Here is a 27570-nt window from a genome sequence, read left to right on the forward strand (position 1 = left end):
AGAGGGCTCAGCATGGCTCATGCTCTCAGGGCTGCTGGCTGTCCAGCCAGGGGTCCCCACGTGCCAAAGGCCAAGCTTTCATGTCCGATTTCCCTAACTGCTCACAGAACCTCAGTGAGCAAGCTTTATTTAGGGGGCCCTGTGCCAAGTCCCTGAGGCCCAGGGCCCCTTTGGGATCCCCTAGCCCTGGGAGGGGTGTGTTCAACTAGCTTGTTGCTATAACAGAACATCTAAGACTCAGTAAAGTGTGAAGACAGGTTTTCTGAGCTCACGGTTTTAGAGGGAGAAGGGCATAGTGCCTTCATGAGATGGCTCTGGTGAGGGCCTGCAGCTGCCTCACGGGGTGCAGGGTGTGGTGGGAGGACACGTGAAGCGGAAATCAAGTGTGACCCAGGAGGACAAGCGTGGGCAAGGGCCAGGCCTGCCCTTTTCTCCTTTGCAGGCACACCCCTTGCAGGGTCCCAAGAACCACAGTCTCCGGAGGGCAGCTGCCCCAGTGATCTAAACCTCTCAGGAGGCCCACCACTTTTTAAAAGATGTTTTTATTAGCATATTGCAGTTACACAGAATATTGGGGTTCACTTTCACATGATCATAAAAGCAGACAGTGATTTGCTCCACTTGGGTCCCCAGCACTTCCCTTTTCCCTCCTCCTGTCCTCTTCTACTTAGATTTTTTATATTAATGCTTTATAGATATACACAAAGGTGATCACTGTGGCACACTCAAATATGTACATAGCATAATTTGGTCAATTTCTTTCCACCATCCCACCCGAGGCTCCACCTTTTGAAGGTCCCTTTCCACGTGGCCACCCTGAGGACCAAGATCCCACAGGTGGAGCCTTGGGAGACATACTCAGACTACATTGTTCCCCCAAACCTCCACCTCCTCCAACTTGTGTCTATTCCCTTTCAGCAGAATGCAGGGGGGGTCACCCTGGGTTGTGTGGGGCCCAGTGTCACCAGGGTCTTCATGGGAGGAGGTAAAAGGGTCAGACTGGGAGACACTGCACTGCTGGCTCTCCTGGAGGAAGGGCTGGGAGCCGAGGGCTGCGGGGCCTCCTCTGGCCCAGCCCTGCCGTTCCTGGGTCCACCTCGGGAACCACGTGCGACTGTAGCCTTGACAACTGTGAGACGATGAATCTGTGCTGTTCTAAGCCACCAGGTGTGGTGATGTGCTACAGCAGCCACAGGAGACTGGATAAGGCCTTGTGTCGAAGGCCCTGGTCCTGTGGCTCACACATGGGCACCATCTCTGCAGCCAGGCAGCACTGAAGCCGTGGGCCCGCCACCCCAGACACTGTGGGTTATCACTGGCACCAGGCTGTGACCATCTAGCCTATTCCAGTGGGGGTCTGTGGTGACTGGTCATGTGGCTACTACCAGCTGCATGAGTCAGACTTGAAGCTTGAGACCCCAGTTTACTCTAGAGCTGCCCAATGTGAGTTTGAGGATCAAGGCCAGCTCTGACCCACGTCCCCTGCTTACTCCAGGAACATTGCCTGAGAGTCAAGTAGACATAGGCTCTGCTGGAAGCAGGAGGGCCTGCAGCCCAGACCTGGGGATGAGCCCAGCCTACTGGCCAAGCTAGGGTCAGGGCCCTCACCCTGCACCTGGGGCATCTGTCACCACACCCACGTGGGGCCAGGGGGAGCAAGTCAGGGTGAGGATGGGGATGGCCACCTCGTGCGGGCTGTCCAGTCGGTGCCAAGCCACTCTGCATGCAGCTGGTCCCTCTTGGGGTTAGTGGGGTCATGGCTAGACACAGGGCAGGAAGAACAGGAGGCCCCTCTCTGGGTCTAGTTTTGGACAGGAAGTGCCCAGACCTCGGCTTCCCCCACTGCTGTCAGTCACCACAGCCCTGAGCACAGGGCTCCTTCCCTCCCTCCCTGCTCTGGGACACACAACACTGGCTCCCGAGGGCCCTGGTGAGGAATGGGACCCCTCCTCACACCTGAAGGGCAGGAAGAGGAACTGGGAGAAGCAGGTGCCTGGACTAGTCAGCCAAGGACAAGGACTTAGTGGCCAACAGAATGGTTGGTGCTTTCAGATGCTGGGCGGAGGGACGGGCGGACCTGCTCACAGAAATGGCATACTGACTGACGGAGACGAGGCGGCTCAGGGTAGAGAATAAGTTTATACACGTCCACATAGTCCAGGTGCCCGCGCTGCTGGGCCACGGGTGCCTCTGGTGCTTGAGTTCATTTACAAGCATCGAGCCCCGCCCCTGCTCTGGAGCTTGAGGGGCGGGCACGCACCTGCATGTCATCGCCTCTCATAATGCTTTATTCAAGGGCAGATTAATACGCAACTTTTTGGGATGATTTTTACAAACGTCAAGAACTAATCAGGCATCCTGTACAGACTCTTCAGACCAGGGAGGTCTGCAAAGCAGGACAAAGTGCTCTTTACACAGGAATCGGTAGTACGCTCAAGTATCCGGTCCAAATATCCGGTCGTGTGGAGGCCCCTGACCGCCCTACACAAGCCCCAGCCAGCCAGGCTGTTGGGATGCTCAGGAGGCACAGAGTGGGCTGGCAGGCAGTGGTTTCTCGCTAACGTCCATTCTCACTACTTCCTCGGCTCCAGAAGTGGTTCCACACGGGTCCTGGGCCTCTGCAGGGCGTGAGAAGGAGGGGTGTGTGGCTGGCTATACCCACGGGGCTCCCTGTGAGGAGCCACCACCCCTGCTCTGGGAGCCTTTTCTTGTTTCAGTGGAAGGAGGTGGACAGCCCTGAAGCCAGTGGAGGCTCAGGTCACCACTGGGGCACCCCAAAGCTGTAGACCCACTCACCTGCTCTGTCAGATACTGTCCTCTCCCACCCAGGCCCTGTCCCAGCTCCCCCCTCACTCAGAGTGGCGGGCAGCCAATCTCAGCCTGTCCTCACCCTGCACTCACTCCTCCCACTCAGCCATTCCCGCTGCAGAACCTTTGCATGTCCCTCTGCCTGGATGGCTCTCCCCTTTCCTGTCGATCTGAATGAGATGCAGAGTTGGAACCCTTCTCACCCCCAACATCCGGGATATCCATGATCATGCAGTCGCCATCCTCCTCCTCCTCCTCCTCCTCTGTATCTGCCTGGAAGCCATCCACATCCCCGGCTCCAACCTGGACAGACAGGGCACACAGACCATCAGCAGGGAGAGGAACCCACATGCCACGTATGTGGTGGGCATCGGTAGTCCCCTCTCCCTGCATGTGCACACCCGCTAAGGCCCCCGGCAACTGGCAACAACTTCTTTAAACCTGATGGTTTGTCCGAGAACCTGTGGCTGAAGAAAATCCTGGGGTTCTCTAAATGAGCTGAAGTCAGATCACTGACAACTACCATCATTATCTGCCTTAGGACAAAAATAGTTTCTGTTTTGGGTTGAGCCAGGCACATGCCTGTAATCCCAGCGGCAGGACAGTGAGTTCGTCAGCAAAAGTGAGGTGCTAAGCAACTTGGTAAGACCCTGTCTCTAAAATATAAAATAGGGCTTGGGGTGTGGCTCAATGGTTGAATGCCCCGGAGTTCAATCCTTGGTACCTTCCCCCAAAAAAGGTTTCCAGTTTAGGTTGAGAGGTCGACAAGCTCCCACTTCCTGATCTGAGCCGGCCTGCGCTCTCTGCTGCAGTCTCGGGCACTCTGCTCCCTCGGCATGGCCTCGCAACCCCCTTCTGCGTTATGCTAGACCAGCTCTGCCGGTGGGAGTGCCCCAGACTATGGAACAGGGGCTGCTACCCAGAGAAGCTCGAGCCCTCGGCTTTTGCCCAAGGAGAATAAGCACTCAGGCAACATGAGTGACGGTGACCAAGGGTCCCACTCCAGCGGGGGCAGCTTCACACCCCAACTGGGAGGCCGTTCTGAGACACTTCTGAATTCCTCTTTTGTAAAAATCTGCCTGGAAGAGTGACAGCCCCGAGGGGGTCAGTTGTGCAAGGTGCTTTCCTGGCTTCCCTGCCGGCTGGCCCAAAGCACAGCCCGATGGCCTCCTGCCGCCAGCACTGAGTAGACAGGCCCACCTCCCCAGACCGCCTGCAGCACTGGCTCTCCTCGCACAGGGAAGAGCAGGTGGGGCGAGCAAGGCTTTCTTTAGATCCAGAATGTCCAGAGGAACCAGCACCCTACCCCTGGGGCCCAAGCAAGGGCCAGGGACCACGAGTCCCTCAGCCAGGAGCTGGCTGACCACCACCATCACCAGCACTGATCGCAGTGGCCAGGGAAACAGGAGCCAACGCCTGCTGTTCTTTGCCTTTTATTTTTGAGACGGGGTCTCACTATGCTGCCCAGGCTGGCCTTGAACTGGGCTCAAGCTTTCTTCCCGCTTGAGCCTCCCAGCAGCTGGGGCTCCAGGTGCATGTCACAGGGGCTACCTGGCTGCAGGGCAAGTAGACCCTCTATGGAATCTTGTTTATGGGGTGCTGAACCCAGGGCCTTGTGTGTGTGAGGCAGGCCCTCTACCAGCTGAGCTGTATCCCTAGCCCCTATTTAAACATTTTTTTAATGCTTATTTTTTAGCTGTAGTTGAATATAATACCTCCATTTATTGATTGATTTTTATGTGTGCTGAGGGTCGAATCCAGGGCCTTACACATGCTAGGCGAGCGCTCTACCGCTGAGCCAGAGCCCCAGCCCTACACTTTTAAAAATAGAACTGAGGCCCAATAGTTGAAGCACCCTAGAGCCAGAGGTCCTCGAGGAGGGACTGGAGGCCCAGTGCAGCCCTACTGTCCGAGGCCAAATGTCACACTACTCTGAGCTCTAGGGACGCCATTTACAGCCCCGGGAATAAAGACCCCAACTTCAGCTCTATACACATGCCACCTAGGGTCTTGGAACAGTCCTCCCCAAGGAGGCAGGACTGGGGTACCCGGCGTCTGCAGCCACCTGCGGCCTCTGTGCACTCTGGCCACAGAGCTGCTCAGCGCACACCCCAAAGCTGTTCCTGCCCAGGACTGTCTTCTGGGAGTCAGGGTCTCCTTTCTTCAGACTCTGGCAGCTAAAGAGCACTCTGAGGGCTGGGGAGGGGCTCAGTGCCCAGCATGCACAAAGTCCTGGGTTCCCAACACCTCAGAAACAACAAAAACTAAAAAACTGCCCCTTTCTTCCCTTCCAGCCTCCCCAGAGGGAGGTGACTAAGAGCTGGAAGAAAGGCCTGGCGCAGTGGCACGTCCGTGTTGGTAATCTCAGCAACAGAGGAGCCAAGATGGCAAGTTCAAGGCCACCCTGGGCAACTTAGCAAGACCCTGTCTCAGAATAAAATTTAAAAGGGCTGGGATGTGATTCAGGGGCAGAGCGCCCTTGGGCTCCGACCCCAGTACTGTGTAAAAAGGAAGAGGACAACGAGGAGGGAGCTGACCACAGCAGGAGGCTGGCCCAGCTCTCAGGACACACTGGGGAGCCAGGTGCTACGTGCCTCCTGGTGTGATGCACCCACTTCTCTTCCCATCAGTTTCTGGGGGTGGGGTGGGGGGTACCTTACAAATGCAGACTTCAGGGAGCCCTGGGGCCTGCTGAGGCAGAACTGTGGGGCACAGGCTAAGCTGGGTCTGGCCTGGGCCGCACTGCAGGGTCTTCAGCAAGACCCCCTGTGCTGCTGAGCCTGGAGGAGCCTCATGTGGGAGGGGTGGAGACCTTGCTGATTACTTGAGGCTGCTGCAGACAAGACGCCACCTGCAACGTGTCACATGCCAAACCTTCTGACCGCCACCTCCTCTTTGTTGGAGGTTGGATAAAATAACGAAGCACCACACTGCCCATGCAGCGCAGATCCCCACACCAGGCTCCATCCAATGCTGCACGCGTGCCCGAGCCACTGTCCTCCACATTGAGGGACGTGGGCCAGCCTGAGAAAGGGGGAAAACAGCCATGTCTAACAAGTTGGGGGACACGCTGTCTGGGGACAGGAGGCCTGATAGAGCACTGGGCACTGAGGGTCCCCAGGGAGGGCAGATGGGGGCAAAGGCTGACACAGCTGCTTGGAAAATGAAAAATGACACAAACAGAAGGGTGTCTTTGGGCCCTGGCCAGTCTCAATCTGGGACGTTCGGTTCACCAGCTAGTTTTGTGCCAGGCAGCCAAACCTGGGTTCCTTTTCAGATGGCCTGGGAGGAACGACAAGAGGGGACTCTGCTCCTCGGGCACAGCTTACACCGACGACAGACCAACCAGCACTTCTCGTTTTAGGGAAGGATCTGCGGGTCCTCCACAATGTCAAGTGGCACTTGCTGAGGGGAGCTCTGCATACAAGCCACATGAGGTCAGAGACTCTGGGGCTGACAGGAACAGCCACAGCAACGACACCAGATCCTCTTGGGAGTTCCCAGAGGCCCCCTTGCTCTGACAGTGAGAAAGGTCTCAAGGTATCCAGGCCCTCACCTGGCCTCTGCCCCACGGCCCTTTCAAGTGTGAAGCAGACACAAGCAGGGGCCTGAGCCCCCCTCCTCTCACCCTCCCCACCAGCTGCCACCCACGCAGCACCACTCTCTGGGTGCACAGGACGCTGGTCTCAGGAGTCAGTGCCCACAGGGCAACGCCAACTTCATGACAAAAGGGACACACTGAACACTAACCCAGGCTGCCTTTGGTTGGGCAGGAACCCAAGGCCCTAAGCAACTCAGCAAGATCCTGTCTCTCAAAAGGTCTGGGATGTGGCTCAGTGGTCACATGCCCCTGGGGTCAACCCCTAGCACCAGAACACAGAAGAAGGCAGGAACCGCAGGGCCCGCTGCCCCACAGGCTCCGCTCCTGCAGCCGGGGCAGCTCACCTGCCCGTCATGCCGGCGCTTCTTCATGAACTGCGTGATGCACATGCTCCCCGCAGCCTTCCTCTTCAGCGGGACGGGCGGTCCCTGGCTGGGCCCCGCAGCAGGGGCGCTGCCACTGTCCTCCCTGGGGGCCGAGGGCACCATGGTGACGTAGCTCCACTGGCACGGCACGGGGAGGTGCTCTTGGTCGAAGCTCTTCAGCACCTGCGGGTGGACGTACCAGCACATCCTGAAGTCCGGCCTCTTCTCATACACCGAGTTCTCAGAAATAATCCGCTTCAGCCTGGCCTTAGAGGGCACCGCGGCGTCCTCGCTGGTGGCAGTGGGGGTCTGCGGGCGGGAGGCAGGGCTTGGGGGGCCGCCCACGTCACTGCTGAGCAGTCCTCGTCGGCAGTGCTCCTGGAACTCCCGGATGATCACCTTGCTCCCGTTTACATTGCCATGTAGCAGCGGGAGCAGCTGGGCCAGGACTGGTGGGACAGGGGACATGGTGTGGGTCAGATAGAAGGTGCACCCAGACAGAGCCCCACACGGCCATATAGGTCCTCAACCATGTGCAAGGTGCAGGCTCGGCCGCCGGGGAGCAGACCCAAGGCAGGGCTGTGCACCTAGTCCCTGGGAAAGCAGCACCGCCCAGGCAGCTCGGGCCTGCCGCCTGCGTGCTCCTTCAGCCACTGTGCCCCTGGCTTCTGAAAAGCGAGGAGGCAGAGTCGGCACGTGCCCTGGAGACACAACTGGCCTCCCACTCCTCAGCGCTCCAAGCTATGTCCAGGACGATGACTAAAGTCACCAAGGACAAGATGGGGCTGAGGAGCAGAGAGGCAGAGCATGAGTCTGTACCTGGCCTGGGTCCCCTCCCGGCCCGGAGGACAGCCAGCTAGGACAGGCAGCTGAGGCCGGCCTTGCCCAGGAGCAGACCCCCACTTACTCTGCTGGTCCCTCCTCTCCTTCTTGGAGGCCCTGGGCGCCTGCTCCTCTTCCGAGGGCGCCGTATCCAGAAGGCAGGCTGTGAACTGCTGCAGCACCTTCAGCTCAGCGACCGAGCAGCTGTCCCTGTCGGCCGCCCACACGCAGCCAATCATCACGGGCTGGAGGACACGGAACCGCTTCCCCTTGGCCAAGTACTCGTCCCACTCCTTGGCCTTCAGCTTCTGACGCACCTTGTAGTTCTCGGGGTCCATGCACTCCTTGCAGGAGGAAAGCACAGTTGCTGGGGGCTCCCACTGCCCTCTACCCAGGCCCTGGCCAGGAGCCACTCACAGAGCCAGGCCCAGTGGGGAGGATGTTGCCTTAGAGCCGACCCCCCAGCCCTCAGGAAGGAGGCACGGCAGGGCATTTCCAGACATTCGACAGCTGGAGGCAAGTCAGATGCTGCTATGACCTTGCTACGATCTTGCCCTGCAGGCAACTTACTGCACAGCTGCCTTCCTGGTCAGTGTATGATCACCACCAACAACCCCAAATTGCCACCTGCCAGACCTAGACCATCCTCTAAGTGGCAGACGTCTGGGGGCACACCAGGACACAGGAAGGCAGCCCTCCCCTTCCACTGCTGCGACATGGCAGATGATGTAGAGCCCCAGAGTGGCTTCTGCACGGCTGCTCATCTTGCAGGTTTTGGTGAGTGGTAGCAGGGTGGCAACCTGGAGGCACGAGGGACCGCTGGTGATGGGGTCCTACGTTCTCCACACCTTGGGAGTAGTTTCAAGAACGCAGTGCACCCTGAGCCCAAGAGACCGAATGCTGGGACTGCTGGGGACCACAGGTGGTGCTGCGCAGTCACTCTCCAGCTGAGCAAGTTTGGGACCCTCTGAGCCCCAACCATGGCTGACCAGTCCTCAGGGCTCTGCCAGGAGAGCCCCATAGCTGGAATCTTCCACACATTCTGCTGCCTCCCAGGCAAAACCAGGTCCAGGTCCAGATCCAGCCACCTCGAACCAGCCCAGGCTGAGGACCCACCTGGAGCTACAGTGGAGCAGGTAGTCCAGTGGCCAGGACAGGCATTTACCACGTCACCAGCCCCTGGGTGAAATTCTGAGCCAGTCACTTCCTCCTTCACCCTTTACCTCAGTCACGCCTTCGTCCTCAGACAGGTATCCATGGGGCACGAAGAAGCCATCATCTTCATCTTCATCTTCTCCAACCTCATCATCATCGTCCTCAAAGAGTAAAAATGAATAAACTGTCATGTAGGAAACAACGTGGGTGTCACTAAAACTCATATCCAGGCCAGGGCTCCCATCCAGCCTGAGAGGCCCGGGTTCCATCCACACGGAGGGTCACTTTTACAGATAGCATGGTGTCAGTGGGAATCCCATGGGGTCATGGTGGCTGGAAGTCAGGCTACCAGACTCGGGCAGCACAGTTGGCAGGAGGAGGAGTGGAGCCCATGGCCAGGCCCTGGGCCAGCTGCCTCCAATGCCACCGCCACAGGAAGCACCTCCATAGAGAAGCGAGGCCCAGGCTGGCTTTGCCAGGCTGAGGTGAGGTTCAGCATCAGAGCACCTGCCTAGCACGGGCCAGGCCTGGGTCTCAGACCTGGCTACAAGGGCCGCTCTGTGCTCAGACCTGCCCTCACCCCTTCACTGTGGGACAGGGACTCCCCAGGCTCCTCCTCTTCCCACTCGTCATCGCTATCCACCTCATAGTCGAGCAGCGCCTGCAAAGAGAGACATAGGGTGTCACTGTCGTCGACAGGTAGGGGAAAGGGCACGGCCAAGAAGTGAGCAAACTTGGGGTCTGCATGCAGCAGGACATGTGGGCCTGGGCACCTGAGAGCCCCTACCTTGTCCTGGGCCCACGGGTTCCGCGGGTGGATGACCACTGTCTTCTTATTCCACGTCCCCCAGTACGCTGGCCGGTGATTCTCAGAGAATTGTAGGAGCTTCATGCGGCCAAACTTTCTCCGCTCAGGAATGCCAGCCACCTTGCTGCTGCCCACAATCACCATGTCACTGGCAAATAAAGGCATCCAGTCTGCTTCCTCTGCCACTGGCTCCCCGCCTCCGGCACCCCAGGACCCACTAAAGGACAGGTGCACAGGTTAAAGCTGAACAGCAGCACTGCCCGGCTCCAAGCTCAGGGAGCAGCACATGGCGGGGATGTCCCAACGGCAGGCACCAGCACAGGGCTGTGGACTAGGAAGCCCCAGCAGGAGCACGGGGCCACCCTCTGCTGCAGAGGCTGGAAATAGGAGCCCACCCGGGAAAGTGGGGACAATGAGATGGCAGGGTTCAAAGGGAGGCAGGTGCCTGGGAAGAGGTGAGGACCCAACTCCTGTCATCTGGCTTCACAAGCCTGTGGGCAGAGGACGGTGTCCTCAGGCTCTACCTGTTGAAAACATCTGTGTCCCGGCTGCAGAGCCTGGTGGGTCCAGACCTGAGGGGCTGGCGGCCTTTTAGCTCTTTCAAGAAGGAGCTATCTCCACTCTGCTGCTGGAGGAGCTGGTCCAGCTGATGGCAGTGGTCTTGGTTGAAGGTGGCCCGACAGCGGGGGGCAAGGACCATGTGCTCTTTAATCTCAAAGGGGGCAAACTTTCCACAGGAGCCAGCCAGAGTCTGAAAAAGAGTGGCCCAATGGGACACTGAGTGGAAAATGAAGACACTCATCAATGGAGAAAATGTGCGGTGGACACAGGCAGAGCCTGCTGCCTCCACGACGGGCCACTGTCAAAGGACACATCCAAAAGCAGAGATACCGCCAAGTTTGTCGGCAAAGCTCCAGGGTTGTCCATCCTGTGGCTCATGAGCCGGGAGAGGAGGAGGAGGAACCAGAGGAGGTCTCAGTGACTGGTGGACAGTTTCCAGGCCTTGACCATGGAGACAGTTACAAGGCCTCTACCACCTATCAAAACTCACCAAACATCTCCCAAAGGGTAAATTTTACTGTGTGTGTAAGCTACCCCTCAATAGGTGGATGGACAGACACAGGTGACCTGAGACAGAGGCAGAAGTGGGTCTAGTGGGCCACCCCTTCCTCTCCCAGGGCCCAGAAGAGCCACGCCATACTGCAAACTGCCTGGAACTGGAAATACCCTGCAGCTGCTCCGTCTCATCCAAGTGTGAACTCTGGGAGGTCGGATCCTCTGGCCACCCCCTTCAGGGCCCACCCTCGTGTGAGCAAACACGGGGTCTGCATGCAACAGGACATGCAGAGGAGCACGGTGTGGGTGAGGAGGAAATGCTGCTGGTGGGCTGTGGCACCACTGCACTGGGCAACGTGCAGACAACAGGTGGACCAAGCGGGCGTAGCCACAGCACACGCGCACCCACAGAGCCTCAGGCCAACCACCTGGAATCCAGCCACTCCAGGCCAAGGAAGTACATGTTTAAAAATGGCCAGAATGATAGGACACCTGTCATCCCGGGGACCCAAGATGCTGAGGCAGAGGGTGGCCAAGTTCCAGGTAAGCCTGGAATAAAAAGGGATGGGGATATGGCTCTGTGGAAGACACCTGGATTCAACCCCTGGAATGAAAAGTTAAAAATTGAAAAAAAGGAATCAAACAGATGTAAAATGTACCACGGCAAGAACCTGAGACCATGGCTGAACACACAGAGACCAAGACCAACTCAGAACAACCCTCAAGTACACACTCGTGTGTACAGGGTGTGAACACACAGCACAGCACCCGGTAACTCCCTTGAGAAGAGAGCCAGGTGCACTGCAGCCCGGAGCGGAGGTCTGGCCGCCAGCAGGCTGGGGCGGCTCCACGCTGTGCCCGTCTTGAGCACCAGGTCCCCACTCACAGGCAAGCTCTGACGGCTCTGCACTGCTACCAGGCACGCACATTTTTGTTTCGGGGATGAAATGAAATGACTAGATATGAAACCTGCAGACGCCAGCAGAAATGAAGGTGCCCCTGGGTAAATGGAGGCCCCGTCTTCAGCAGACCCCTCTTCATTTCTAGAAGGGAGAAAGTCTCAAGACATGAGGAGCCAGGGAGGGGTGCTGCTCACCTTGGGGGCCTGTGGAGTCTTTGGCTTCTGAAAGAACCTCGTGATCTCAGCCTTCTCTGCCTTAATGCGCTATGAAGAGACAGGGATGGGGTGGGGTGGAGAAGCACTGTGTTCAGGGCACAACCGAGGCCCAAGCACTCTCGAGCAAAGGGCCACGAGACCGTAGCCCACAAACCCATCAGCCCACAATATAGGGAGTGCGGCCAGTCTCAGAATGGCAGCTACCCTCGAAGGCCCAAGTCCTGTCAAGATGCCCGGCCAGCAGGAGCGTGGAAAGCCAGCACGGAGAGCCAGTGACACCAGTGGCATTTGAACGGACTACTTGGTCCCCATGGGTGTCACCAAGCTGCCCAGAAAGCTCAGGTGTAGCGGGGGCAGAGAGGGCATTTCCAACACGCGGCCTCAGAAGCTGAGAGGCAGGGGGCAGCACGCTACCTTTTCTTCTTCCCGTAACCGTTTCTCCTCCTCCTTTTTCCTTTTCTCCTCGAGTTTAGCCCTGTGAGACAGCAAACCACGGTTCAGGTTTTGGCTGCTGGCAGTGACTGTGGCACTCGGCTGTTAATACCACAGTCTGCACCCACCGATCACCAACTGCTCAAATCTCCCACAAAGCCGGGGTACAGGGTCAACCAAGAAAACTGAGGACGCTGGACAGGGAACTGGCGGGAACACAAGGCAGCCCAGCCGGCGGGAAAGCCCACCCACCCGCATGCCCCAGGAGCCCCTGGGCGGCAGCTGTTCCAGGCGGAGGGCAGGCAGGAGGCCGGTCACCCCAGTGCAGTAACCAGTGGGAAGCCCGTGGAGGCCGCTGCCGGGGCTCAGAGGTGCGGCCTGTAAGGGGCGGGGGCGGCCTCGGGAGGGCGAGGGCACTCACTCGAGAGCCTCCTGCCGCTCCTTGCGCCTCTCCTCCTTGAGCCGCTGCTTTTCCGCCCTCTCCTTCTCGTCCTTCTCCCGCTTCTCGCGCCGCTCCTTCTCCTTCAGCTCCTTCTCCTCCTCCTTCTTCCTCCTGGCCTCCTCCTTGGCCCGCCGGGCCTCTTCTTTCAGCTTCTCCTTCTCTTCCCTCAACTGCTCTTTATCCTGGGGGACAACCACAGTTGGTTCTTGGACCTCCCTGAAGGGAAGCATGAGCAGCAGCTCCAGAGGCCACCGCATCTCGTGCCCTCATAAAACATGCCATGACACCAGTCCTTCGTCCCAGCGCCTTGGGGGTGGTGCAACGGAAGATTCATTTAAAATGACTTTAAAACATGGACACCGCAGATGTGGTGGCCACACTGCCTTCCAGCTAGGCTGCAGGCTGAGGCAGGGGGACTGCAAGTTCCAGGCCAGCTGGGCAACGTGGCGGGAGCCTGTCTCTCACGAAACAAAAATGGAGCACTTAAAAAAAACTATTTAAAAGACAAATAGGGGGGCTGGGGCTGAGTGGTAAAGCGCTCGCCTGGCACCTGCGAGGCCCTGGGTTCGATCCTCAGAACCACATAAAAATAAATAAATAAAACAAAGATTTAAAAAAAAAAGATAATAGGGGCTGAGGTGAAGCTGTGGTAGGGCACTTGCTTGGCACAGGCAGGGCCTCTGGGTTTGATTCTCAGCACTACACACACCAAAAGCCAGAGGACACGGCGCCCCAACGCCCGGTTCCTCTATTAAATTTCAACTGTGTATTCAATCAAAAAAGTATGTCAAAAAAACAGGAACACCCAGGCTCCGTCTCCTACCTTCAAAACAAACACCCCCCACCTGCCACCCCAAACCACAGAGTGACAAAGAAGACTGGGACGAGACAAGGCCAGGGGACCCATGAGCGAGTCTTACCAGGTGAGAGTAAACGAGGAAACAAAGTAAAATAAAAATCTAACTAAAACTTCAACCCATCTTTCATGTGAAGAAAGGACAGAGTAACCTCAATGGCTGGGGTAATGTCAATGGTATTGGGGGCTTCAATGACCAGTGTCCCTGAGGCTTTCCACGGAGGGTGGGCTTCACTTCACGGTGCTTTGTTCTGCAAAGGTGGTCTGTGGCTCGAGGCACTGGCTGACTACAATCCCCATATTACCCTCAGACAAGCCACCCGACTGGCCGAGGGTGGACGCGTCCTTCCTGGACAGCCAAGATTATTTCCACAGGACCAAGCTTTCAGCTGTGAAGAGCTCGTCTGCCCCACACGTGAAGAAACATGCTGACCCTGCCTTGATGGACCTCCAATCACGTTGACAGAGTGTCCGAGTGTCCATTTCTTGTCCAGGGACTTGTCAAGAATCCTATGCAACACCACAGGAGATGGAAGATGCCCAAGAAAGGGGACAAGTCTGTCCTAGACGAGACCACGGGCACAATGGCAGGATGGGGAGGACTGCTCCCAGGTGCTAAATAAGGAAGCCAAGGCTTGAAATCCCAGGTAAAGCACGTCTTTAGCTATACCTGAGGCTGTTTCTCGACATTTATGGAGACTCTGAAATTCCAGCAGGAATACAGGGCTGGGGTGCAGCTAAGAGGTAGAGCATGAGCTTAGCATGTGGCTTAAATACCCAGCACAAAAAACCTGAGTGCAGCTGTAATGAGGCCCAGGAAACCCTGGGGAACTGAGAGCCAACTGCTGAAAGGGCCCCTTGCCTAAGCTGCAGGGGATGGGGTACCTCAGTGGCTGTCTCTGAACTTTGGCATAATAAGAACCAAATGAGCTGGGTATAGTGGCACCCGCCTATCATCTTAGTGACTCAGGAGGTTGAGGCCCGAGGATGGCAGGTTCAAGGACAACCTCAGCAAATCAGCAAGACCCCAACTCAAAATAAAATAAGGGCTGCATAAGTTAGTAGCAAAGTACACCTAGGTTCAATCCCCAGTAACACACATAAGCACACACCCGAACATGGTGAACCCCATTAACAGAAGCAAAGCTGGACAGGGAGCCACTAACAATTATCACTCCTCTAGTGTATTACTATTATTATTATTTTTGGTGGTGCTAGGATTGTGAATGCAAGGCAAGCACTCTACCAACTGAGCTATAGTCCCAGCCCCTCACTCTTCTAGTGTAGGGACTAAAATTCCTCAGAAGAGACAGGGCTGCAGGGATCAGGTTCCTTCTGGTGCTAGGGGTGGAGCCCAGGGCCACACACCTGCTGAACAAGGTTCTACCACCAAGCCACGCCCAGGCCTGTGAGTGGCCAGCTACTGAGGCAGAGGACTACCACCCCTACTCCTAGGCTAGGAAGAGGCGGTGTGCAAAACCCTAGGATTTAGCAAAAAGTGATGTAACCCACAAGCTACAATGTCCACAACGTCACCTGATGGTCAGGGAAGGTGAAAATGGGACAAGGGAGGAGCAAAGGGCTCTGCTGGTGACAAGGCCAACAGGCATAGCAGGCAAGTGGGACTATGCTCTCCTACAGGGAAAGCGCCTTACTCTTTGCAGTCTCATCCTGTTCTTCTCTGTGGACCCTTTGACGAATTTCTTGGTTATCTGAAATAGAAAGACATTTGTTTTCTTTCTTGCAGGACTGGGGATGAAACCCAGGGCCTCACCATGCTAGGTAAGGGAATGCCCCAGCCCAGGAGATTTATTTTTAAGCAGGGATTGTTTCAATCACTTTTCCCAATAGACACCTTCCCTGAATAGTGGTGGCAACTAGGAGGCCACCACTATTAAGAATGTCTTTGCAAAACAGGATACACTTCATCCTTTCACAGCCACCCATGTTCCTACCAACAGAACCAAGATGTCAACACGGTGTCACAGATTCCAATAAATGTGCATGTACCTGCGTGTATCTGGGACTAGATAAGAGGGAGGGTGGGGAGGCAGATAAAGGAAGGACCAAAGGCGCTGAGTGCAGGAGAAACCAGAGGCAAGCTCAAAAATAAAAGCCACAGGCAAAAAAGGCGTAGAGGGACTTGTAGCAAGGGAGATAGGACCTGTCATTCCCAAGGGATGGAGCTCTTATTGGAACCTGAGCCAAGAGACACTGACTCCCAGGAGGAGCTGACACCTGAATCATGCTGGGGATTGAACCCAGGGTCTTGTGCACGTGAGAGAAGCACTCTACCAACTGAGCTTCATCCCCAGCCCGGGAACAAGCAAATTTTTAACATAATATCTAAAAATTGGTACAACTTCAAGTAAATAAAACATATTTGCAGCTTGGACTTGTGTGGGCCTTTGATGGATACTCTGCCTTTGTGTGTGTGGTGGGGATGAAACTGGGGGCTTCACACCTGTCAGGCAAGTGCTAACCATGGAGCCACAACTCAACTCTGCTTCTCAGAAAACAGTCAGCTTCAGGGGCGGAGATCTGGTCCACAGCCCTAGACTCTTAGGCACAAAAATCTCTACCACCTTGAAAGGAGGCTACATGCACAGCCAAGACAAGGGAACTACACTCGCATATCTGGAATAAGAGTTCACACTACTGGCCCATGCACCTTCCACCAGGTATCCCGGACAGACGATTAAAACCAAGCACAGTGGGGAGAAATAACTCTCCAGGTTCCATTCAAACTCGCAGAGGAGGCTGAAAAAGAAAAGGCCCATAAACCTGGAGAGGCTCCAACAGGCGCACAAGGCTGTGTTGAAGTGACATTATTTATTTATTTATTTTTTTATTTTTTAGTTTTCGGTGGACACAACATCTATTTTTTAAAATTTGTATGTGGTGCTGAGGATTGAACCCAGCGCCCCGCGCATGCCAGGCGAGCGCATTACCGCTTAAGCCACATCCCCAGTGCCTTGAAGTGACATCTTTAACTAGAAAATCTGAACCTCTGCCAAGGACCACGCATGGAATCAGACACAACCCAGGAGACGTCCTTAGCTCCTGGGACCCACTGAACATGGGAGGTGAGCACCTGCTATGGCATGACGGCTGTGCTCAGCTTCTGCTGGGTGAGTCTCAACAAACGCTGATGGTCTGCCGAGTCTGTGGGCTTCACCTCCACACTAAAGGGCCTAACAGAAAGTGTGAGCGGCGGCATCTCTGTTGCTGCCCTCTGTGTTGGGACGGTCCAGTGCACAATGAGAGCCAGCTTCCTAGATGAGGGGACTGGAGGGGACACACGCTCACCGAGCTGTGCCCAGACTTACTCAGCCTCATCTAGTGTGTACAGCCTTGCAGGAGGTTTCCCTTTGCCACCAGGCTTCAAGCACTGGGTCCCCAGGAGGAGCAGGTTCATGTGACAGCAGGCTCAGGCTTGGAATATCCAAGGGCCCCAGCAATTGCCACCTGTTCCAGACCAGCACTGCCACTGGTTCCCTGAATGTCATGGCCCTTCTTGTCTGATACAACCGTCCTCAAATAGGGTCTGGTGTTGATAGAGCTACTCTGAATCACACGATTCTGGCACATGCTGCCCACCTGAGCTTGGCCAGACAGCAACTTTCCAGCCAAGGCCTGACCCAGGACCCTAGGAGGAAATTCAAGCACAAACCCAACCATGGTCTCTGCAAGATGGACCCCACTGAGTCTGGGTATTAAAGCACCTGCAAAGCCTCTCCAGACCCAGTGGTTCTGACATTTTCTCAAGGACGAGGATTTTCTAGGCACAGGAGAGAGAAACTCAACAGCAGGGGAGCCAAGGCAGGAAGGTGACAGCCCCAGAGCAGTCCAACCTACGGCAACAAGGAACGCACGCGCCCCTATGAGCTGGCAAGTGCTCAGTCTCTCAGCAGCCCAAGGTGGTGCAGAGGGTTATCATGTTGTCATGGCACAGCACAGAGGCCGCAGAAGCCCCCCGCCAGTGAGGACGGCAGCAGCAGCAGCAGCAGCAGCAACCACCCTTCCACACCACAGCAAGAACAGAGCAGTTAAAAGACGACTTCCCCTCCAAGGATGAGTGACACATATCTCTCATGAGGAAACAAAAGGTTACTGTGTATTTCTGAGGGATCTCTCCCATGCAGAGGATCAGAAAAGGACAAGAGGCAACCCCAGGGCAGATTCAGCAGGAGGTCCCGAGGTCAAGGTGTATTGATGAAATGTAACCCTTGCATGGGTCACGCCCCCTTTCCCATGTCCACTGATTCCAGAACCCCCACAGGTGTTCATGTCCTTATATAGAATAGCATTATCATGTGCACACCCTCCCAGTGACCTACAGTCACCGCTGCTCAGTACACGTATGCATGACTTTTCACCCAGAGATGCAGAAGCTGCAAGCCATGCAGCTGGCTGTAAATTCATCTGCATGGAAAAGACCTGAAACCTGGGCTCATTTGACATCAAGGCAAGCCAGAGGGTCCAGCATCATGACTGCCGTCTATGGAACATTCATCCTGTATCATCAATAAAATACACTAAATTTCACACCTAATTGCAAACAAACTACACGGTAAAAGGTCGTAAAGCAAAAAAGAACCTTTGGCTTTTCCAGAGAGCTTGGTATTTTCTAAAAAAGGCAGTTCCCAGATCATTGTTTTTCTTTTTTCTTTTTCTTTTAAAGAAAGAGTGAGAGAATAGAGAGAGAGGGAGAGAGAATTTTAACATTTATTTTTTAGTATTTGGCGGACACAACATCTTTGTCTGTATGTGGTGCTGAGGATCGAACCCGGGCCGCACGCATGCCAGGCGAGCGCGCTACCGCTTGAGCCACATCTCCAGCCAGATCATTGTTTTTCAAAGTGAAAGTCTCCTGCCCCATCTGGGTAATGCACGCCTGTAATCCCAGTAATAGGAGGCTGAGGCAAGAGGATCTCAAGTACAAAGTCAGCCTCAGCAACTTACCAAGTCCCTCTCTCAAAATAAAAAATTTTTTAAAAGAGCTGGGGATGTGGCTCAGTGGTTAAGCACCCCTAGGTTCAATCTCCGGTACTAATTAAGATCCAATCACATAAAGATCTAAAGCGGACCTGGGTTTGTAGCTCAAGAGTAGAGCACTTGCCTAGCACATGGGAAGCACTGGGTTTGATCCTCAGCACCACATAAAAAACTAAATAAACAATGTAAAGATATTGTGTCCAACTGCAACTTAAAAGATTTAAAGTGAACATACAAAAGTACAATCAAATCAAACAATACATTTTGGGATTCTGGACTGATTTTTATGAGTTTCATTCTTGAGACCTTTTTAAATTTTTGTACCAAGGCAACTTAACCAACTTAACCCAAAGGCACTTAACCATTCAGCCACATCCCCAGCCCTTTTTGATTTATTTTGAGATGAGGTCACACTAAATTGCTGAGGCTGGCTTTGAACTTGCAATCCTCCTGCCTTAGACTCCCAAGATGCTAGGATTACAGGTGTATGCAACTGTGCCTGGACCCTTTTCCTTATTTTTGGTGGTGCTGAGGAATGAACCCAGGACCTTGTGCATGCGGGGCAAGCACTCTACACCAACTGAGCTATATCCCCAACCGTGTGCCTGGACCTTTGAGACCTTAAAAATGAGAAAATTGAGAAATTCACCATTGTGCTTTATTAGAAATAATAAAGATTGGTTATTCGTAATCCAAAAATCTGAAACCACAAATCCTTCAAAATCTGAAACTTTCTGAACACCAACATGACGCCACAGGCAGAGGACTCTATACTCTACCCTATGGGACAAATGCTATTCAGAATGTTGTGTACTAAAGACTGGGCTACTGCACAGGGCACAGAAAAAGGACTGGATGAGGTTCAGTGATCAGGATGTCTGAAGTCCTGGGTTCCCTCCCCAGCACCACACCACAAAGAAAACAAAACAAAAAAACAGGTGTACACAAAGCATAAATGAATTTTGTGCCTAAACTTGGGTGCCATCCCAAACATATCTCATTATATATGTGCAAATATTCCCAGATCCAAAATGTTCCTTCTCCCAAGCATTTTCCACATGGGTGTGCTTAAAGCATTAAAGAAGCACATATTCTCGGGCTGGGGTTGTGGCTCAGCGGTAGAGCACTCGCCTAGCACGTGTGAGGCCCTGGGTTCGATCCTCAGCACCACATAAAAATAAAATAAAGGTATTATATCCATCTACAATTAAATAATAAATATTAAAAAAAAGGGGGGGGGAGCTGGGGATGTGGCTCAAGGTAGCACACTCGCCTGGCATGCGTGCGGCCCGGGTTCGATCCTCAGCACCACATACAAACAAAGATGTTGTGTCCGCCGATAAGGCACTGGGTTCGATCCTTGGCACCACATAAATGTAAAATAAGATGCCGGTCCACCTATAATTTAGGATAAATATTTAAAAAGTACATTTTTTTTTTTTTTGGTTCCAGGAATTGAACTAAGGGCACTCGACAACTGAGACACATCCCCAGCTCTATTTTGTATTTTATTCTATTTACAGACAGGGTCTTACAAAGTTGCTTAGCACCTTGCTTTTAATTCGTAATCCTCCTGACTCAGCCTCCTGAGCTACTGAGATTACAGGCGTGTGCCACCGTGCCCAGCAAGAAGCACATTCTTTGAAGGTCACCTTTCTGGGTCATTTACTATGGTGACAGGTCCCTCATGTTCCTATCCCTGTCACTGCAGACGAGGTTAAGAAGGTAGCATTGCTGCCAAGAGCGGATTTTAGTTTCCCTTTCATCTGCCCATTGTCTTGCTGCCACTTCAAAGACAATCCAACAGGTCTACACTGGGGCAGAAGGAAGGAGTGGAGGAAAGAAAGCTCAAGTAGGAAGTGAGGGCACACCTGCCCACAGTCTTTGTTCACCAACACAGCTATCAATCAGGTATGGGTGACAAAGGCTGAAACGGTTGTTCCACGAGATATGGGCACCATGTTGAATAGCATCCTCAGCCCTCCACAACACACACAGAACCAAACAACTCATGGATTTCACTATCAGAGAGAATTCTGCATATTTAGTAAGTCCCAAGACCCAGTGTAGGGCCCAGGCAGCACCAGGACCTGGGGTTCTGTGGAGATACTCACTCTGTGGACAGGCGTGGAGGTAGAAGAAGGGCTGGGACCACGATGCTGTCTTCCAGGAGCCAACTGCCCCTCAGGTGAGCTGGTGGACGAGGAGCTCAGGGGTGAGTGGCTAAGGGCAGAGTCTTCCTCAGGGCAGGATTCTAGAGCCTCATTCTCTGAGGCCATGCTCTTGTCCAGGGGTGTCCTGAGAGGCTTGGCTTGAGGAGGCTCCACTGCCAAGATATCCTGCAAGACCACCACAGGAACTTTCCCTCTGAACAGGATGCCTCCGGCTTCACTCCAACTGTCCTGCTCCTTCTGGGGGCACATTCTTGGGCCCCCTGTTGGCTCTGAGCAGCTTTGAGGGGCACCTTCCTGAGAGCTGCCATTCCTCTTCAGGGCTTCAGAGCCAACAGGCTCCTCTTCTGATTTACAAGGAATGTCTGAAAGGGTTTCTGCAGGAAAGGTTGCCAGACCATGGCTGTGAATGATCCTTGATAGCCCCTGACCTGGGTCTTCTCCGATCCCACTGGCAGGTTCCCTTAAGAGGGAGGCTTCGGGATTAAATTCATCATGGTCCACAGTACTGTCTGGCTGGTCGCTGGAGTCTTCCGTCAAATCAACAATGACCATGTTCTGGCCAATGCTGGTTTGGATTCTATTTCTTATGAGGTTATCTAAGGGACCCTTCCCATTGACAAGTTTTGGTCTGAAGTCTAGGTCAGAACCCATATGACAGTTGTTCTCCAAGTTGTCCAAAGATGTTTCTAAATCGGGGACTTTCCCTTCCACAGAAACACTCTGGGAACTTCCAATGTCTTCTGATACATCCTCGCATTTCTCCTTGGGGACAAGATTTAGGCGCTTGAACGGCAAACGGGCTGGAATGAAGAGAGAAGGAGGTTGCCCTTTCAGTGAAAGTGTACAGTGACAATAAATACTTTAATATTCTGTATGCTTGAAAATTATTCACCTTATCAATTAAAAAATTGGAAAAAGAAAATAAAACTTGCTGCACTCTGGGCGGAAACTTTCAAGTTTAAGAAGGGAATTTTGGGGGTTAAGGGTGTAGCTCTGTGGTAGATCATTTGCCTAACATGTGTAAGGCCCTGGTTGTATCCCCAGTGCCGCAAAAAGAAAAATAAGCAAAATGGTGCTCTCAGGGCTGGGGTGTGGCTGAGTGACAGAGTGTGTTCGGAGCATGCACTAGGCACTGGGCTCCATCCCTAGCACAACAAAGAAGTGGGGAAGGGACAGGATGAGACTATTGCTTCACGCTGTACAAAGTCTTCATTAAAAAAAAAAAAAAAAGCGGGGGCGAGGGACGACAATCTTTTAACAGGGATATTGCCAAAATTTTAAGATTTTCTGATCAAGATCCAGTTCAAAACCCAAATGTATTTATAGTGGGTAAAAAAAACCCATTAAGATAACTGTTTCTGGTTTTGCAGAAACAGATCCTCATGAAAAGATTTCTCTTTGTAGTACCAGCACTCCAGGCTGCCAGATTTCCTCATCAGTCAACTGTCTTCCCAGCACCTGGCTGGCTCAGGCTGGCTGTAAGAGATGTGTAGCCAACACCTGAGGAGTGCGAGGAAATTCAATCAAATGGACTTTACATCAAGCCTACACCCACCTAAATGCCAAACCAGCATTTCAAAAACACTATTTTGTAATGTAATAGAGCAAATAAAATCAACCTATTCAGGATCATGTATACTTTCTCAGTTTTAAAAACAAGGATTCTGTCCAGTTCTACAGCTTTGCCTTAGGTCTTCACCCTCTGGACACATGCCCTCAGCAAAATTCCACCAACACCAATCCTGCTGTCAATTTCCACAGGACATAAACTGCTGCAGGAAAACTAGACAAACAACCCAGTTTATACAATCCAGCTGCTTCTGGATTAAGGATAAATACACTCCCTATTTCACACAAAAGGATTTGGGGACATTAACCTTCCTGTACAACAGTGGTTCTCAATAGGGGCAGTTTGTCTCCCAGGGCATCTGGCAATGCCTGGAGATGCCTCTGGTTATCACAACTTAGAGGCCACTGTTATCTACTGGGAGGCCAAGGATGCTGCTGAACCCCCTGCAGTCTACAGAACAGCACCCCAGGGAGGGGGGAAAAATTACAAAACCTCATAAGTGCTGAGGTACAGAAACCCTACAGAGGTGGGTTTGGATCACTATTGTTCCCAAGGGAAGCTAAGGTACAAAAACGGGTTTCTGGGGCTGGGGATATAGCTCAGTTGATATAGCGCCTGCCTAGCATGCACAAGGTCCTGGGTTCGATCTCCAGCACCCCCCCCACACACACACTGCTAGGCATGTGGTTCAGTGATAAAGGGCACCTGGGTTCAATCTTCAGTACCCAAAATGGGTTTCCCAGCTTCCTGGTACAGGTTATGCATCCCTGATTGGAAAAGCTCCAAAATCTAAAGTTTTCTGAGCACCAACAGTACATGTAAGAAGAAAAATCCACTCCCACCTTCAGGTGACAGGACACAATCAAAACCCAGGCACATTATAAATACTGTAGGATTACCTTCAGGCTATGTGTATAAGGCATATATGAAACAGTGAACAGCTGGATCCCATTCCCAGGGAGCTCATTATGTACATATAAGTATTCCGAAATAAGAACAGAATCTGAAATTTGACATACTGCTGGTTCCACACGTTCTAGATAAGGGACAATCAACCTGTAGAGGGAGTAACTGTCCTCCCTCCAGCCCATGAAGGCTTTCACTGTGGACCCCACCAGGAGACAATGAAAGAGATAAATTCAGAATAAAAGTTTAACTGTGTCCAGAGTGTTACCTTGTATCAACTTCTTAACTGGAAAAGCTGGTCTGTCTTTGCAATCCATGGCTGTGAATAAAAAATGGCAAAGGATAAATTAATAAGTGTTAGAAACATTAAGCTAGCAAATATACACACGGAGCCAAGGGGATTTTCAAGTGGGTATGATGCTGCCCACTGCCCCTTAGGGATGCTGGGCACCGCCTAGACACATTTTCATTTGTTATTTAGGGGGAAATCTTAGGTGTGCTCTAGGGCATAGTTAGGGGGCTGAGGTAGTTCATTCATTAGTAAAGCACTTGCCTAGCATGTATGAGGTCCTGGGTTCAATCCACAGAATTGCCAAAAAAATACAATAAAGTCTAGTTGGTAGAGGCCAGAGATACTCCTGAATACCCTGCAATGAACAGGTCAGCCCTCCAGGCCAAAGAGTCATTTGGCTCAAAATGTTAATAAGTTGAGTCATTCTGCCTTAGATTACCTCCATATCTTGTTTTGTTTTCTTTTTGGCACTCACAATGAAATATTTGTGATTATGCCTCCTGCCAAAAAAAAAAAAAGGCAGCTCTATGCCAGCAATGAGTTGTTTCATAGGTACCTAGAACACCTAGCGTGGGCTCTGGAACACACTGGGAACCAATCAAGATAGTAACAGGAACAATGAGGAGTGAACTGAGTAAAGGTAAATATGAGAAAAAACACATTTTCCTATTTACTTCCCCACGCCCCCAAAATATCCTTTTCTAACCCACCCCCTACATCACCACTAGCTTTGTAAATCAGGAAAGAATTCATTTTCATTTTAAAGGGAGCGTAGGAAGGAAACACAATTGAAAGTACTTTCAACTTGTCAGGCAGGAGCTGAAGTGCTCCATTAAAGGAGAAAAGTTTTCCAAATCAAAAAAATCTCAAGAAAAGCATCTAACAATACCAAAGTTGATGCAGAATTAACCATGAATAGAACCAAGTCTTTGGATAAATATCTTTAAACAGTTATGTTAAGCATACAAGACCACACCTGCTTGGCAATCTGGCTTAGAAAAATCTATTTTAGCTTATTTTGGGAATCATATTTTATAAAAGCTACGTGAAAATCAGACTGGGTTTTTCTAAACTCAGTTGTCCACAGCTGAAATTGCCACCTACCACCCAACTCTGACCTAAGCCTGGAGAATAAGGTGCCCATGTTTTCTTTCTGATCTTTTAAAGTGAATTAATAAAAACATAGATCCCCTCCCGCCATAATCTTCAGCCACTTATTATTTTCAGGATAACCTCATGGTCTTATTTGCAGGAGAGTCACCTGCATGAATTGAAGGGGAAACAGACATGCCCTGTGCCCAGAAACCACATCAGATCAATAACAAAAGGACCCACCCAGGGCTGGGGCTTCTGCAACTACAAAAAAACTAAACAAAAAAACCCTCTCGAGGAACCAGACTATTCAAAGATATATATTCAACACTCCTGTGTATAGTGTTACAGACTGCTCTTTATTTTTAAAAGATTTTTTTTAGTTGTCGACGGACACAATACCTTTATTTATTTATTTTTATGCGGTGCTGAGGATTGAACCTAGTGCCTCACAAATGCCAGGCAAGCACTCCACAACTAAGCTAGAGCCCCAGCCCAACTGCTCTTTTGAGATTACATCCTTCCTAATTTTATTTGGTCTTAAAACGGACTTCGTGTTATAATATGGTCGTAACAAGTGGTATTTGGTTTTATGTTTTTAACTAGACATCCTGACTTGGTTAAATAAAAAGATCACCAAGATCACCGCTCCACGATAGTGAGTCCTCCCAGACTTTATTAGTCATATGCAGGCGTCTGTGAAATCCCAGTCAGAGCAATGGTTCTGAAAGGAGGGTGCAGGGATCCAAACCCAGCGCCTCTGGGAGACATTTTTGGTTGAGGAAGGGTTGCTGCTGGCATGGGGTGGGTGTGGGTCAGCATGCTACAGTGCCAAGGACAGACCCAAATGTCAATAGTGTTGAGACTGAGAAACCCTGGACTAGACTAATAGATATCCCTTCTGGCCCTTAACTCATTCAACCAGCACACATTTATTGGGCAACTACTGCGTGCCAAGAACTGTGCCAAATGCTGGAGTTACCATGTGGAGTCAAGCAGGAAAGAAGGGCAGTCTGGATTTATTTGGCTGACCACCCCCAGTTCTGGGAAGCCTCTGTAGGCTAGAAAGACCCCTTCCAATAAACAGGGAGGAGAAAGCAACTTCGCACAGCAGGCAGGAGCCCAGCTCCCTGGCAATCCGCAGCACCCAGCCCTCTTACCTGGCTGGGCTTGCCCAGATCCCCAGAGGCAGCTGCTCTGATTTCAGTCCCCCCCCCCCCAAGCCGATGTGACCTCAAGCCTCGGTTTCCCCACCTGCTGCAAGGTCCAGCTCTCTTAGGACACAGTGCACTCGGTAAGAAGCAAAGCTGGCCCTCCACCTCTGGGGCCTGTTTCCCCTCCAGGCACCACCGGCCCGTCATCCACAGGAGGCCCTAGAAGGGCTAAGTGATGCAAAGGCGCCAGGAAGAAGGAATTTGTATATATGACCGCGACTGCAACAATAACGTCAAGAAGGGCGTCCTCCGGGTCACTGGGCGCCTGTCCGGTATCCGAGGGCTCCGAGGACGGCACGCTTGGCCCGGAGCAGCAGGCTCGCGCCCAGAGGCCAGCCCACCCCCAACCGGCCTCTCTGCTCGCACAGGCCGCGCCGCCCCTTTCCCTCACGCAGGCCCGAACCGACCTGCGGCCGCTCCCCTGGCACCCGACACCCCGCACTCCGGTTCCTCCAGCATCGCTCCGGCGGCAGCTCAAGCTCTTCTCGGGCGTCGGGGGCGCGGGCTCCGCTCCAGCGGCCGCTGCTGCTCGCCCTCCCTCCCGCGCCACTGCTGCCACGGCCGCCGCGCTCGTATTTGGCGGGAACCGCGGCGACCCCTGCAGTCTGTGAGCCCATTGGGCGAGGCCGCACCACGTGACATCCCGCCTCGGGAAAGAGGTGCGCCGGGAACATCCTCGCGAGAGTCGTGGCTTCCGTTCCCCCTGTGGCTCTTCTATTGATGCTCCTGCGAGCCGAGGTAGGGCTCCTTTCCGGTCGCCGCTCATTGGCTGGAATAAGAAGCCCTGTGATTGGGCATGGGAGATGTCTAACTGAAAGCTACGCACTGCGATTGGCTGAGCGTGTGGGATAGGGTTAAGGGGGGCCGGAGACAACTGGAAACTACGGTTTAGATGAGGCCTCTGAGGATTTGAGTTTATCCTTATTAGACTTTTGCTGAATATAGCAACTACAATTAAAATGAAATTTTCTATATGAGTAATAAAATAGAGTCTGGGCAGCCATCAGCAGCATTTGGTATGCAGCAGATATATTCGGAGAGAATGAATAAAACGGATGTTTCTGTTTTAATGCTCAGGATTGTTGCACAAGCCTGTTTCCTCCACAGGCAGCTCTTTTCCTGGCAGATTTCTATCATATTTCAGATCTTAGATCGACTCGTCAAGAAACCTTTACCTCCTCCATCTGTAACAAAATCGAGTGCTTGCAACACTTCCTTTTCTTGACGATATCTATGGCTATATATTAAGGTATCATTTGACTAATAAATCAATTTTAATAACTAATTTTTGTTTTTGTCATTAGCTCAATGAAGGCAAGTATCATTCATCCATCACCAGAACCTGGCAGTGATCGTAGGCGCTCAACTAATATTTGAGTGAATGCATAAATACCATTTTTATGGAATTGTTTACATCATGCAGGTTAAAAACCTCACATAGGGCAGGGACGTGTAGCTCGGTGACAGAGTGATCGCCAAGGATGCAGGGGCCCCTAATTCCATTCCAAATGCACACACACACGCACACACAAAGTATCATACAGAAAACAGCTTCAAGCCCCGTGGGGTTGTGCAAGCCTGTAATCCCAGCAGCCCAGGAGGCTGAGACAGGAGGATCTTGAGTTCAAAGCAAGTCTCAGTAAAAGCCAGGTGCCAAGCAACTCAATGAGACCCTGTCTATAAATAAAATACAAAATAGTACTGGGGATGTGGCTCCATGGTTGAGTGCCCCTGAGTTCAATCCCTGATACAAAAAATAAAAAATAAAAAATAAAAAGTTTCAGTATCAGAGTGTGAGTCTAGAAACAGGTTTTCTTCAGCAGCAATTTAATATCACAGAAATGGATATGATGTGAAAAGAT

General features: G+C 52.5%; 1 protein-coding gene across 3 annotated transcripts; it reads right to left on the reverse strand.

The window, feature by feature from the left end:
* Positions 1-1999: 1999 nt before the first annotated feature.
* On the reverse strand, positions 2000-26269 carry Chaf1a (chromatin assembly factor 1 subunit A). Of its 3 annotated transcripts, none has more exons than XM_076872138.1 (15): positions 26116-26269; positions 23379-23429; positions 20575-21434; positions 15118-15174; positions 12586-12788; positions 12147-12207; positions 11712-11780; positions 10084-10310; positions 9539-9683; positions 9332-9412; positions 8820-8912; positions 7682-7940; positions 6754-7223; positions 3012-3111; positions 2000-2618 (listed from the first exon to the last, which is right to left on the reverse strand). In XM_076872138.1, exons 1-15 carry the CDS (start codon positions 26165-26167, stop codon positions 2518-2520), a joined length of 2829 nt encoding a protein of 942 aa, XP_076728253.1. In that variant the 5' UTR covers positions 26168-26269; the 3' UTR covers positions 2000-2517. The 3 variants fall into 3 exon arrangements, with proteins under 3 accessions (XP_076728253.1, XP_076728244.1, XP_076728261.1); XM_076872129.1 differs by having other exon boundaries at positions 9539-9707; XM_076872146.1 differs by lacking the exon at positions 26116-26269 and adding an exon at positions 25749-25766 and having other exon boundaries at positions 9539-9707.
* Positions 26270-27570: the final 1301 nt, after the last annotated feature.

The sequence above is a fragment of the Callospermophilus lateralis genome, chromosome 1 (genome assembly GCF_048772815.1).
Source record: "Callospermophilus lateralis isolate mCalLat2 chromosome 1, mCalLat2.hap1, whole genome shotgun sequence".
NCBI classification, from domain to species: Eukaryota; Metazoa; Chordata; class Mammalia; order Rodentia; family Sciuridae; genus Callospermophilus; species Callospermophilus lateralis.

Coding starts and splice junctions, on each gene's coding strand:
- Chaf1a (XM_076872129.1), bottom strand. CDS start 26,167: ATGCTGGAGGAACCGGAGTGCGGGGTGTCGGGTGCCAGGGGAGCGGCC. Junction 12,789..15,117: donor ACAGGATGAGACTGCAAAGA/GTAAGGCGCTTT, acceptor GTTGTCCCCCAG/GATAAAGAGCAGTTGAGGGA. Junction 8,913..9,331: donor CCCTGTCCCACAGTGAAGGG/GTGAGGGCAGGT, acceptor TTACTCTTTGAG/GACGATGATGATGAGGTTGG.